This window comes from Cricetulus griseus, chromosome 10 (assembly GCF_003668045.3).
Source record: "Cricetulus griseus strain 17A/GY chromosome 10, alternate assembly CriGri-PICRH-1.0, whole genome shotgun sequence".
NCBI classification, from domain to species: Eukaryota; Metazoa; Chordata; class Mammalia; order Rodentia; family Cricetidae; genus Cricetulus; species Cricetulus griseus.
In genome coordinates this window covers 6,133,399-6,148,791 of record NC_048603.1, presented here as the reverse complement: position 1 = coordinate 6,148,791, position 15,393 = coordinate 6,133,399, and the positions used below count along the sequence as shown (strand labels likewise).

General features: G+C 36.9%; 1 protein-coding gene across 3 annotated transcripts in view; it reads right to left on the bottom strand.

The window, feature by feature from the left end:
- LOC100774887 (CUB and sushi domain-containing protein 3) overlaps nt 1–15,393 on the bottom strand; it is a 1,055,385-nt gene that overhangs the window by 512,198 nt on the left and 527,794 nt on the right. For all 3 annotated transcript variants that reach the window (XM_027431430.2, XM_027431431.2, XM_027431432.2), the window contains one exon: nt 11,671–11,783. In XM_027431430.2, coding sequence (XP_027287231.1) covers nt 11,671–11,783 — 113 coding nt within the window. The remainder of the gene's footprint in view (nt 1–11,670; nt 11,784–15,393) is intronic.

Sequence of the window (15,393 nt, the reverse complement as noted above, 5' to 3'; positions counted from 1 at the left end):
CCTAGAATAGTTCAGTCAATAGCACAAAGAGAAGGGGTTTCTGCTGAGCAAGGAAAAGTAGACTTAAGCAAAGAGAGAAGGAAACATATCCCCTGGGATTAACATATGCTCCTAAACTGTCAACAGAACACAGTGATTTGCTAATGCACTTGAAATACCCATATATTTGAAAACTCCTGTCTGAAAACATATTCTTAAGAAATAATCTTCATTATTACAAGGAGTTATCTGGAGTGATGTTTTTAGAATGAGAAAAGTTAAATGTTTGCATTTTAACAGAAACATCCAGACAGATTTACACTAAGAACCATCTTGTGCTTAATGATATGTCACTCTTGTTTCTCAAGCTAAGCAATCATAATAATAGACCTCGTGATTGTTGCTGTAAAACGTCCATATCCTACAAATTTAAACTTAAAGACACCAGGACAGAAGAAACCAGAGTTCAAATTTGTAAATTTATGTATATGCCAAAATTTTATGCAACGTATCGGTAAATTGACTTCATACATACAAATGATCTCCACAAGAAATGGAGTTTGTTGAAGCATTGAGAAAACTCTCAGGATCCCTAAATAGTGACTTAATGGAATATGTGGTTATAAAGTTAGGTGGCCAATTGTCAGAGTAGAAGCTAAATGGAAAGTTCTTGAGGCACTGTTGAAATGGTTTGGTTTGTAGCATGCTTGCTACTCAAGCAAAAGCACTGAAAAAAGATCACAGGCAACAGCTGTGCAAAACCCAGGCGCAGGCTTGGTTGTCTACAGACAGCAGGAATTCTGGGGTGGGTAGAGTAGGTATTTGAATATGTCTGTGGCTGGGGCCAAAGAGTTCATTGAACCCAGTGAGCTCCAGGTTCTGTGAGACCATGTCTCAAAACATATTCTATAAAGCTACTGACTCAAAAATCAAGTGATCACTTCCACCCTCCATATACAGGCATATTTACATTCAGAGTGCATCCAGAACACAGAAGGGCAAGCAATATATAAACATACACCACATAGCAACACATACAGAAAAAAAAAATACTGAGTTTCTGAGATTGTGCAGAGACTCATATTACCACATATTCTTATAGTGTGTCAAATGTCTGACTAATAAAGGCCTTGCCGTCAAAAGAAGAGAGAGAATTGACAGCTTTCATCATTGCCATTAAATGGGCTTTGAGAGTGAAGGCATATGTCTGGAGATAGCTTGAAGTGATGGAAGGAACTGCCAGACTTCCTGATGAGTATGCTAAGCAAGCATCTGACATCACCAGCTGCATTTCTCCAGACAGTGTCAAATTACAATAATAAATCCTTGTGTCTTTCAGCCATTATTAGTTGGACTTCCTACAATTATTATGATTTCCTAGGTATCATGCCTAATCATGAAATTACTACAATTAGTAAGGATACATTATACAATGCTTAAGTACTTATTAGATATATAAAAATTAATGATTTTACTATATTACCTAAATCATGGAGCAATAAAAATTCAATTTAAAATGCCCTATCATAGTATACTATTATATAGAAAATATTTATAAAGTTAGTTTGAATGATAAATGCCCTGACCTTTCAAGTAACATTCAATTTAAGCAAAAGATCGTAAGGTGTCTGAAATGAAAAAAAATAAACAAATATTAATGAAAACCACATCATGCATAATTTCATTGATATTTGACTAAAGACTATAATTTTATGCAATTTGATATTATTATTTTAAAATGAAGTTAGAAGAATAATTGCATAAGAATTTTCGTGTAATTTTTGGTATCAGGCAGAGGTGGAGAGTTTTCACAACCTCCTGTAATGCTACTTCCAGAGTACTTGTATGTCCTCATCTGGCTCCAAGGGCACCTCCAAGAGTGCATTGTGTGTACATAAAAACAGGCATGTACACACTCAAATATATGAATATTAAAAAATATGTAAAGAAGTACTAGGGAACTTTGCCCACAAAATAATTTAGAAAGAAAAACTTAAGAATTTGTTAAAAGAACAGTGACTTGTAACAGATATTGCCATGCTGTAAATATGATATTACAGTTTTATTAGAAAATGATGGTTTAAGCAATAATGGCACTAACAAAATTACCTCTATACTTAGTAGGAAGTACCCAACCTAATCAAGAAAATGAGTATCAGATTAATTAAGATGACAGAAGTGAGAGTCTGGTAAGCAGTACATGGAGACACAGTGGAAATGAAGTCAAAACTTATAAAAATTCACGACACTGCTCCTCTAAATCAAACCCCTCAGTCTTAACACCAGCTCTGTAGTGGACCACATGTTGTGCCTCCCTTGCATTCCCTACGCCATCTAGTGTGGATTGAACAGACCTTCCAGTCTAAAATTCCCTCTCCTAACTCATTGCTTTATTCCAGCACCCAACTCTATGGGAAGCCACAGGTCATGCCAGCTAAGCAATCAGGTAAGAAAACTGGGCATCCTCACTCTCCTATTATATATACACAGGACTCAAGTCTCATTGCCACCTGTATAGCAGAATACCTGTAGTGGCCTCTGCTCACTCTCTGATCCCATTCTCAGGGGACTAAGCAGATCCTGTTGGAACACTTCGCTTTCCTGTCTCATGTAGAACCAATATCCCCATTCTGAAGTGTCAACTCCCAGTACCTAGGAACACATTTTACCCAGAAGCCCCAATGGCTACATCTAACAGTACCTCAAAAGAATTACCTACCAGGCAAAATACAGCCACAACATTTTACTAAGAACCAGAGGGGGCAACAGAAACCATGGAGCAAAATACCCACCCAACAAAGACAAGACCTGATATCAACATCTAGAATTACAATCTTCTCAAACAAGATGCCTAGATGCCAGCATAAAAACAAAATAACTGCTAGGACAATGTTTCCACTAGATCTGGAAATCTACTACAGTAGGCCCTGAGCATTGAAACACAGCTGAAGCATGAGGCAAAACAACATCTATACATTAAACACAAGGCCACCCAAATTCACACACACACACACACACACACACACACACACACACACACACTCACACACTTACTATTACAGCTTAGGTCACATATGGACCTCACATAGCAACAGGGGAAGGCTTCAATAGTACTAATAGCAGATAATCCATACATAGAGTAAACAGAGAAAAGGTGGAGATGACTGAAGTTACAAACCAAGTGAATTTAACTTGTATTTACAGACCATGTCACCCAAACACAAAAGAATATATCGTCTCTAAGCTTCCTACGGAACCTTCCTCCAAAACTTACCATGTACTCCGACACAAAGTTAGCCTCAAGAAAATTACAATAGCACCATTCAATGATCCATGATTACCATGGATAAAAGCTGCATATCATGTATCAACAAGAGAAACCCTACGAACTCACGGAAACTGAATAACTATCCTATGAGGTAAAAATAGGTCACGTCTGAAAAGAATAAGGAATTTACAACTCTGTAGAATTGAAGGAAAATGAACACACAACATGGCCAAGTTACAGCACAAAATGAAGGCAGTTCTGGAAGGTGATCTCAAAGCACTAAGTATGTGTATTTAAAAACTTGGAGAGATTCATGCTAGTAACATAACAACACTCCTGAAAACTCTAGAACAAAAAGAAGAAATCACACTCTAAAAGAGTCAATGGAAAAAAAAAAATCAGGCTTAGGTCTGAAATCAATATAATAGAAACAAGCAAACAAAAGAAAATCTAAAGAATCAATGAAACAAAGTTTGTTCTGTGAAAAAAAAAAACAGTAAATTGACAAACTCTGATCCAAACTAACTAAAAGGAGGAGAGACTATAGCCTAACAAAATTAGAAGTTGAAAGGGGGACATGACATCAGAAACTGAGAGAATCCAGAGAATCCGAAAAATATATTTTAAAAACTTGTACTCCACCATACTGGAAAATATAAAAGAAATGGATAATTTTTTTTCTAAACACGTCACTTGCCAAAATTAAATCAAAACTTATTTTATGATTTCAGCAGACCTATAACTTCTAGTGAAATAGAAGTTGTAATTAAAAGTCTTCCAGTCAAAGAAAGTCCAGGGCCAGATGTTTTTAGCACAGAATTCAACAAAAGTTTCAAAGAAATGTTATTGCCAATACCTCTGAAATTATTCCACAAAATAGAAACAGAAGGAATACTACACAATTCTTTCTAAGAGTCCATGATTACCCTAAAGCCCAAACCATTTAAAGACCCCCCAAAAGAACAAGAATTACAGATATTTTTTCTTATAAACATAGAAGCAACAGTAAAATACTTAAGAACACAACAAAAAGATTATCCCCGATGGTCAAGTAGGCTTTATTCTTGAGAAGCAGAGATCCTTCAACATACATAAATTGGACATTTAATCTACATATTAACAAACTGAAAGACAAAATCCATATGATTATCAGTAAATGAGATCTTCAACAAAATTGTTGGTAAAAGACCTGGTGAGACTAGGGATATGAAGGGCATTCCTCCACAAACTAAATGTATTTTATAGCAAGTCCACCCAACATCAACTTAAATGGAGAGAAACTCCAACAATTTCACTAAAACCAGAAATAAATCAAGGTTGTTCCCGTTCCTACTCATGACAGTACCTGAAGTGTTAGCTAGAGCAATAAGGCAACCAAAGGAGATGAAGGGCATTGGAATAGGAAATGAAGAAGAGAACTAGCTTTATTTGCAGATGATTTGGTAATTTACAGAAGCTACCCTAAACGTTCTACTGAGCGCCTCCTACAGCTGTAAACACATTGCTATCCCCTTGCCATGAGGGAAAGTCAAAACTACTTTGAGATTTAATATTATACCCTTCATAAGATCTAGGATCAATAAAATAAGTGACAGCTCATCCTGGTGAGGATGTGGAGTACAAAGAACTCTCCTCCATTGCTGGTCAGAGTGCAAAGTCATATAGCAACTATGAAAATCAAAGTGGCGGTTCCTCAGGAAGATGGGAATCAGTCTACCTCGAGATGCAGCTATGCTACACTCCGGGCAAATAAGCAAAGGATGCTTTATCAGGAAACAGTCATTGGCTTAACCATAAAAATTGCTGCTCTATTCATAATAGTCAGAAACTTGGGACAACATACATGTCCCTTAAAACAAGAATAGATAAACAAAATGGCATGTGTGTACAGCAGAGTGTTACTCAGCCATTAAAAAAAAAATGAAATCATGAAATTTCAAAGCAAAGTGACTGGACAAGAAGAAAATAAAAGTTGTCCTGAGTGAGGTTACCCAGATCTAGAAAAACAAATATGGTCTGTATTCACTTATATGTTGTGGGATGTTTATACACTGTGTGAAGATACATTTGCTGTGACTGGTGCAATAAACAGCTGAATGGCCAATTGCTAGGCCGGAAGGTGAAGGAAGAAGAAGAGAATCTTGGCACACAGAGAGGACACTGCAAGATGAAACGGGTTAATGGTGTGTAATAGAATGTAGATGAACATATATGGGTTAATTTAAACTATAAGAGCTAGTCAGGAACAAGCCTAATCTGTAGTTCGAGGTTTCGTAATTAATAAGAAGTCTCCACGTTGTTATTTGTGAGCTGGTGGCCCAAAGGCAAGTCTGATTAGACTTATATATGGATATTAACTGCTAAGTCAACGATAACCAAGCTATAATCCATATAATCCACAGACGTGAGTTAAGGGTTACAGGTCTGGGAATTGGGGTACAGATAGGTCACTCAAGGTGAGGGAGGTAGACTATGCAGTTATGAATGGCTTGAAGGTGATGGGAGACTGGCATGGGACGATCAAGTGTGGGCTATGAGGGAAAAGTTCACGAGAGAGGGAATATGGGAAAATATAGCTAAAATTAATTGTGTAGTATCTTTTTATGGAATAGTACATATCCCTTGATAAGAATGCTACCTTTTTGGTTATATTAATTACAAACAAAGTAACAAAAAATTTGTAGAGCATTATCTTATACAAAACCAGTCTCAAAATATAGGGAGGCAAAGGCAGGCAGATCTCTGTGAGTTCAAAGCCTGCCTGGTCTATAAGATCTCGTTCCAGGATAAGCCCCAAAGCTACACAGGGAAACACTTCTCAAAAAACAAAAAAAATTATGTAAAAATGTGTATATTATTTAAAATAACACTAAGCACTATTTATAACTTGTTACAATAAACCTCTTATAACATTATTTGATAAATTAAAGATTAACACTTTCATAACTAAGAATACCCTTTATAGTAATATTTATAATTAAATAAAACTTAACTTTGGGTTCAAAGCCTCTCATTGTATAATTTTCAAACTTTTGCTATCAATCTATCTCACCAACAGCATGCGTCCTAATTATGAAAAGATTTGAATTTGAGTAAAGAATGTCATGTCCACTCATCAGCTCTTCACTGAGGCATAGAGACACTTCAAATCATAAAAATTAATGACTCTAAATATTTAAGAAAAACAGCCATCTTTAATGAAAATATTCCATTTAAAAATTATAGGTCATCCCCAAAACCAGCTGGCATCATCAAAATTTTAAGCTCTTACTATGCACTTTAGTTAAAAGCTATTTCAGAATTTAAATGTCTGAATAAATTTAAATTTCTGGTAAGATTTATGGGACTATAGTTTTTGAGGACACAGTCAATAAACACACAATGCACTATATTAAACCAACTAGACATATGAGCTTTAAAAAATACCTAAACCCAATTCAGAGCAATTACTTTTTCTGTAGTATTGCTATAAAATTATTATTTCTTTGAGAGGATGATTGTGGGGATGTCATGAGGCTACACACATGCTTATCAAAGTAAATAACATCGTTACTGCCAGTTTGTTCTCTTGAAGAATGCTGTAATACAACTGAATTTCAATAAACCCGTTTAATGCCCTTTCCTTTCTTTAAATTTTATTATTCTCTCATTACTTCTCAACTGCAGTACCCCCCACCTCCCTGCAAGTGATTCTAGCAAAGAGTCCTTGTAAATGATGATGGCCTTAACAGTCCATCTCCTATAATGTGGCAAGGCTTCCAAGAGTGGAATTGGGTTCTACTATGGTAACATTCAGAGCACATCCGTTATTGAAACTAGCCAGTGGCAATGGAGCTTCCAGGCCAATGCCAGCTTGCTTTCTTAGTATTCTGTAACTATCCTGCTATACTCATGCAGGGGCTGAAGACATAAATGGAATGCCGAGCACAGAATGAACTAAGCAGGGCTCCTAGAGGCTCACAGAGCCTGAAGCGACAGTCAGGACCCTGCGTCAGGCTCAGCTAGGTCCTTTACAAATACATTTCGGTTGTGTAGCTGGGTGTTCTCATGGGACTCCTAACAGTGAGAGTTGGGGGTGTCTCTGACATTTTCCTATGCTTGGAACCCTATCCCTCGTACTGGCTTGCCTCCTCCAGCCTTGATATGAGAGTTTGTGTCTAGTTGTATCAATATATTAAAATTAATGTATTAATGTAATAAAGATTTTTTATTTATTTATTTATTTATTTATTTATTTATTTATTTATTTATTTTCGAGACAGGGTTTCTTTGTGTAGCCTTGGGGACTGTCCTGGCACTCACTCTGTAGACTAGGCTGACCTTGAACTCACAGAGCTCGGCCTGCCTCTGCCTCCTGAGTGCGGGGATTAAAGGTGTGTGCCACCAAAGCCCAGCATTTTCTTCCTTTGGCTTCTATTGTAATTCTTTCTTTCCCACGATGGCCCAAAGCCCAATATACTTTCTCCTGTACTCTGGGCCTTTTCACTCTTTCTCTGAAGCCCTCCACCTTGCCATGTGGCTGCTTATAGAAGTCATGGTTGTCACTCTATCCCTCCTTTGGGCAGCTGTGCTGAGTAAAGCTTCCCTGCCTGGGGTTTGTTAGGAATTAGCAGGAGGCGATGAAGGAAAAAGTTGTCCATGAATAACTGAGACATAAGAGAAAACAGATATAAAATTGGACATGTAACCATTGCACTTATTTATACAAACATTGATATATGTCCATATATGTGTGAGCTATGTAGTAATCCAATTAGGGTCATTGGCACAGATCACTTTAAACATTTATGTTTAATTTGTTAGGATATTAAGAAGCTTTTGAACTAAGTGTCTGGAAATACACAGTTCACTGTTGCCAATCATTGGTACCTACCCCTGAGTTCTAGAACCTTGTAAGCATTAAATTTAAAAGAATCAGATAACTACATGAAAAAAAAATTAAAAAGATATCTCCTATTGAAAATGTGGTAGGTTTTGCCATGTAGTTTGAGTGTGTGTACATAGTACGTGCCTATGTTATGTGCTTATGTATCTGCTGAGACAATGAGAGATCATTAATTTAACTTGGCATTTTTGGTCTTCCCCATATAGTTCATACTGATCAATGTCTGCTGCATCTGCTTCTAAAATCCCTTCAAATTCACCTGGGACATAATATTCGGTAATTGAAAACAGTATGAATTCAGCAAACTTAGACTTGTGCCTCCGTTATGCAGCAGGTTAATGAGTCATTTGTGTTCATTCATTCATTCATTCATTCATTCATTCATCCTTCATTCATATATGCAACAAATAATGGCTTGCTCACATTTGCCAGAGAATGGCTTCACTTAGTGAACAAAGTAAAGTTCATATCATTATAGTGCTTACATCTTAGTTATTTCGTATGAATAATGAGTAAACGCTCTTACCTCTTCCAATTTTAATGAAATCTAATGAGTCAATTTAGGGACAAAGATTATGATATACAAGAACCTGGATAAATATTCATAATCCTTTGATGATTCTTCAGTCTTATGACATGAAGATGAAAATGCATTCCCAAAGTCATGCCCTGTTATAGAAACTAATATGGCTAATGGATAGGATTACATTTTTGCCTTTTTTTTTTTGCTTCTTCTCTGGTTAATATGCATTAGAAATAATGACTATATAAATGAAACAAATAAAATTTAATATGTTTAAGGCCACTTGGGTGGGGTAAACAGCAAAGATTTATTTATTTTTTCAGATGGACTTTCCAATGTTGAATCTAGAGTTATCATTTGGTTAAACACATTACTTTGTGGGTGCCCTTGATACTTAATATAGATACTATTGATTTAGACAAACTACACATATGTTTAACTTCTAAAGATTCTGGTTGTGGTGTATTCAATGTTTGTACAATCAGTGTTCTGTGGTCTGCTTGAAAAAATTAAGTTAATCTTAATTGAAAATAATGTGCAAACTTCATTTCTGTTTTATTAATCTGCAAATATTATCCCCTTCATGCATTTAAGATAGATGCTCCGTGGTATGAAAAGTATCACATTATACAGGTTAATACTGAAGTTCATAATTTGGAGCCAGCTAACCCAAGCAAAGGTATTTTATTTCATATTCATGGATAGTCTCTCTGAGTAAATAGTATGCTCTTAGAAGGCTTGATTACATGTCACATATTTTGATTGTTTTCCTACTTGATTTCTATGGAAATGTTCAGATAATTTTCATGTTCCTGAGATGAACATTTCCATTTCACAAACACTAAGTCAAATTATATAGGAAAAGTAAGGATATATATATATATATATATATATATATATATATATATATATATATCACTAGATTTTAAAGTTAAAAATAACATATGGGAAGAAACAATGTCCCATTCATTAACAGAGTAATTATGGTAGATTCTCACATTGGACCACATCTTTTGGAGCCACAGATTCTTGCTAGGATGGGTCCTTTCTTGCTAATAGGCCTGGAATCTAACGAGAAATCATCAATGCATACGTGCTAGCATTGTGTCAATGGGCCAGTAGTTAACATAGCTCCCAACTTTCAGAGGCAGACAAGACTGTTGATGACTTTTCTACTATGGTAACATTCAGAGCACATCCGATACTGAAACTAGCCAGTGGCGATGGAGCTTCCAGGCCAACGCCAGCTTGCTTTCTTAGGATTCTGTAACCTAAGTATATGATACCTCAGCAGCAGTGAGTTTTTTAGTGGTAATCAAGAACAATATAAATGGTCTATAGTATTTGAGTGTCTATCACCGACTACTCCAGTAGTGGCAAGCCACTCCTGTTATTGGATTTTTTCCATATCTTTGCCTAATGGATCTAATAGGGCCATGGTTGTCCCTTTGTAGGGTGACTCCATTGCTCACACAGAGTAGTGCATCATTCCACCCTTCAATCCTTATCAGAGAAGTTTCCTTTTTACAGTAGATGGTGATTAACACAATCACACCTTGATGCAGAAAATATCAGGATGCCGAGTCTCAGCATTAAAGGTAACACCTGTACCAGTCCCTTCCCCCCAAAAAAAGTTAGTGGAGTACTGTGTTTAAAGAGAATAAAAAAAACTAAGTAAATCATTACAGTATAAACTGACTACTTTTTTGCATTTGTAGATTTGCTTTATTTAATCAGAAAAGATGTGTAATTTAATTGGAGCAGGACTGCATTTTTAGCCAAGTGAACCCTTTTTATTCAACTGACATTTATACAGATTTCCAGACCTCTTCAAATTAATATAGTACTATATTTAGTCACAAGTAAAAAAAAAAAAACACACAGAATGAATGTGTCCTGTCTCCCAGACAACATCACACATTCATGTGTCTGGAGACAAAGGAATGACAGTGCTTAAAATGGGAAACTGATTGAAATTATTATTTTGCCAAGTATGAAAAAGAATTCATAGCCATTGTTAATTGGTAAGATGGAGAAAAATTACTGTACCACAATAGTAACAATGAACTCAAGATATGTAACATTCTGTTGGTTTCATTCACATGTACCTCCGTAGAACTCATATTTTTTTGCATTTATTAACATTTGCATATTTTTTCCAGATAGGATTACTCCTTTATAGAGCTGTTTTCATTGTGTGTCTATGTTGAGTTTAGTAAAAGTCCAATATGAGAGGAAGTGTTGTGGTTTTTAAACTGCATTTGTGTATCACAAATGAAATGAGAGCAGGTTTCAGATTCATATGTTGTTAATGGTTATTCATGTCAACACTAACACTGAGATGGCCCTAATCATTCAGAAACAAAGTGATGTCACTGCCTTACTTAAAAGTGACTCTCAATGCTAACATGACATATTAGACCCGATGGATTACAACCCAAAAAGTATTCAGGAATTTGGAGGAGTTACTTCATTTACAAATACAGATAAGTCTTTAATAACAGCTGCTGCAATACAATGCAAATTATTAAAGGGCATAAATTCACTTCCTTTTCTGTAAAAGGCATGTAGTGCAGAATACTGAAGCTTAAGATGAGGGATGGGGCATGAAAAGTAGACACAATTTAAGGGCAGGGCGGTGGGGGCAAACACCTTTAATCCTAGCGCTCCGGAGGCAGAGGCAGGCAGATCTCTGTGAGTTCAAGACCAGCCTGGTCTACAGAGTGAGTTCCAGGACAGGCTCTAAAGCCACAGAGAAACCCTATCTTGAAAACAAACAAACAAGCAACCAAACAAAAATAGACATGATTTAAAGGAAAGGTCATTTTGTTTCTAGATACACAACATATCAGCATCTACAGTGGAAGAGAAAACGATACTTTTTAAAAATGTATTGTTCATGGAATTGTAGAAACCATGTTTTCCTTCAATTTGTAGATGCAATTAAGCTGCAATTTAAATGCATTCCCTGGCTGTATGGTGATCGTGCATTTTCTGGCGATGGTTCGTCCTTACCTTTGTAGTTAACCTTGAATCCAACGGATCCAACACTCTCGTCTGTCTGAAGATGCAGCCACATTTGGCTCCTCATGCTCACTATCAGGTCTGGCACAAAGCTGCCAGTCAGCCTGAGAAAGAGATTGACAAAGAAAGGAGAGATGAATGACTACAGTAACCTCAGCATGCAAATCATCAAAAAGGTGTCCTTCAATACTTTCCATATTGGAATGCATAAAACTGTCAAGCATCGGGGGCCACGTGCTGATGTAGCAAGAGAGATAAAGCACATGATTTAGTGATCAAACTTTATAATTTAAAAATACCATTTCATGTGTTTAACTAGGTTAGATCTTTCATATCCCTGAGGCAAGATGACTGGAGCATCAGAGAGTCTTATGCTTCCTTTTGAACTAAAAAGGGAAAGTAGATCTATGATCTTTAAATATTTTTATTCCTATAAAAAGTCCTATACCATTTTAATCTTCAAGTTCCAGAGAACTTGGTTGTAGATTTGTTTTTGAGAACTATTGAAACGCTATGCAAAATAACAAATCCCCAAGTAATATACTTTAACTCTGTATTCCTCATATAGAATAAATGATACTTTATATAATTCTTCTCATAATGGGTGTGGTGGATAGAAATGTCAGCTTGACACGTGCTAAAAATTATCTGGGAGGGCATAACCTCAATTAAGAAAATCCAGTTGTTGAGGGAGGAGTGATGAGCAAAGACCATTCTGGGAAAACCCACAGAAACAGCTGACCTGAGCAAGTGAGAGCACATGGACCCCAGTCCAACAGCTGGGGAATCAGTGTGGGCGTGAACCAGGCCCCCTGACCATGGGTGTCAGTTGGGAGGCCTGGGCAATCTATGGGGCCTCTGGCAGTGGAAGCAGTATTTATCCCTAGTGCACGAATCGGCTTTGGGAGCCCATTCCCCATGGAGGGATACTCTCTCAGCCTAGATACACTGTGGAATGCCTAGGCCCTGCCCCAAATGATGTGACAGACTTTGATAATCCCCCCCCCCCGAGGAGTGGATGGGGGGGTGGGATGGGGGTTGGTAGAGGGAATGGCAAGACTGGAGGGAGAAGGAATTGGATGGATATGTAAAATAAGATTGCTTTTTACATATAAATGAAAATTAATAAAAAGAAAATGTTTTCGGAAGGTCCATAAGGCATTTTCTTAATTAGTGACTTAAAGGAGATGGTTCAACCCATTGTGGTGGCCCCATCACTAGGCTGGTGGTCCTGGGTTCTACAAGAAAGCAGGGTGAGTAAACGATGAGGAGCAAGCCAGTTAGCAGCACTCCTCCATGGCTTGTGTATCAGCTCCTGCTTCCAGGATCCTGCCCTGTTTGAGTGACTGTCCTGACTTCCTTTGATGATGAACTATGGTGTGAAAGAATAAAGAGACGAAACCATTTCCTCCCAACCTGCTGTTGGTCATGGTGCATCACAGAAATGGTAGTCCTAAAGAAGACCACGAGTGGCTGTTTGTGCATGTTATTTAGAGGGACATACTTCCTACCTGCTAGATAAAACTGCCTCAAAACATGAATAATGCACATCCACATAATATGATGTTTTTGAGCTATAGAAAGGAAAATTACTGCTTATTTCCTCTCACACTGAGAAGGTTCTGTCATATAATTGAATAGAAGCCAAGGGTTAAGCAAGAAAGAAATCCAATGAGCACATCAGACATAGGAGTTGGGAAGAGATTGCATCCAGAATGAAAATTAGGGAAAGTTGGCTTTCTACAGAGTGAATATTCCTATTTATAGATTCTCAATTTCACACTAAAAAGGTGATTTTTTTCAAAAGAGAAATCACAAATTTGCCTACTTTAGTGCTAAAAACAACAAATGTGGATGCAACATTAGCTCAGGGAAGAAAATACAGATTCCTTTCACAAAAGGATTAGAATTTTTTTTAAAGGGGGAATCCTCAGAGAGGACACAAATATTTCTCCAGCCTGGTCTGTACAACTGACCTAATCCAGATGAGGGCAGCATGGATGACTGTGTGTTTCAACACAGCCTGCAAATGGCAGTGACTAACCCAGAGATGATGAGCAAGCCTACAAAGGTGAAAATTTAAATAACTGCATTTTAAGTATAGCACCATGACCAGTGCTCATCTCTAGATACTGCTTAGAATTAATCATGAAGAAACTTAGTAGAATATTCTGATACAATTATGTGTTACATAGGCTTAGGAGGAACACTGAGAGAGCAGAGATTTTGGGAAACACTGGGTTGTATTGACTTCCTGTCAAAGAATTAGAAATTATTATAATATAAAATCCTTATCCGTCTTGACACAGATTACTTACTGTGTGTGCATATACACATACACATATATTGGTACCTAACTGTGCCTTTAAAGTTTCACAGATGTTCACTAAAAATGTCCGAATACTGTACCAAACAATAAAAGCACGTTTGGTAAAATATATTTCTACCAACTCATATTTGGCAAGTTATTTGTCTGTCTATCACCATTAACAATACTCTCTTCTCACAAGAAACCTTATTAAAATAGCCTTTGGCTTGTGGATTTTCAATGTGGTATAAGGGAATTTTGGTGAGATACTGGTTATGGTATCTTGAACAAGGGTTGGAAATAAGTAAATCTGGGGATGAGAATTCAAGCACACTCAGAACAGAAAGTAAATGGACTGTCTGAAATTTGTGCATGAGTTTAAGTATATACAATGTACTTAGTTACACTAAATCCAACATCTCAACCTTCTATGCCATGGGGAATACTAAAATTTTTGTTACATCATTTCGAATATTAAAACCACCAATATTTATTGCACTGATTTGTGTGTGCTAAACTGTGCTAATAGCCAGAACTGTAGAATGGTATACTGCCAGTTCACAAACGGCAGACAAGGATGGTCAATTGTTCTCTGGCACCTTACTTTCCAACTGACTTTGTATTCCCCGATCTCCAGATTAAAGTCTAAACAACTCAAACTAATGGAGCCTACACTTGATGTGAAGATACAAATACCAAACTCCCAGGTGTTAGTCACAGTAGATTTAGAAAGCTGTACATTATAATTTCTATGTTTCTCTAGATGAATAGAAGGATATTTATTATAAGATTACTAACTTGTATAAGGTTTGCATGCCAGGAATGTCTTTTGTTTCTCGAGTCATCCAGAAGCAACAAAGAAGAAAACACATGTCCTCCAGTTCCTATGCTGGTTTAAGCCAGACACAGGGCTCCATGATTTCCTTCCAGCTTGTCAGAGAAGAGGTAAAATTGGATTTTTTGTCTTGATCAGGACAAGTTGCCTATGTGAGGTGGTCATAAATGGCTGCATTTATGATAGAGTGATGTATTTTTGAAAGAGTGAGGTTTAGTTTTCTCCATTGAAGTTAGCTTAGCACATTTCCTATGATGGGTATCACAGTCAGCCTTAATCCATATTTAACAGAAAAACTGGCACAGCCATATCTGATGGGAATGGCAAAAGTTGTAAGGCCAGCACAGCTGTTTGACAAAGATCCAGCAAAGCTGTGCCACGTGACGGCTGCCCTGTCACCTTTGTCTTTCATCTCCACCTGTTGCATTTTTGGGTGACTTTAAATATTTGTACAATTTGGGGATATTGGATTGATTGAAATTTTCTTATGAATCATTCATGATATTAGGAGTCCTGTTTCTAAGTTTCTGCAGGACAGTCCTGAACACACCACCTTTCCTCCTGCTTTTAG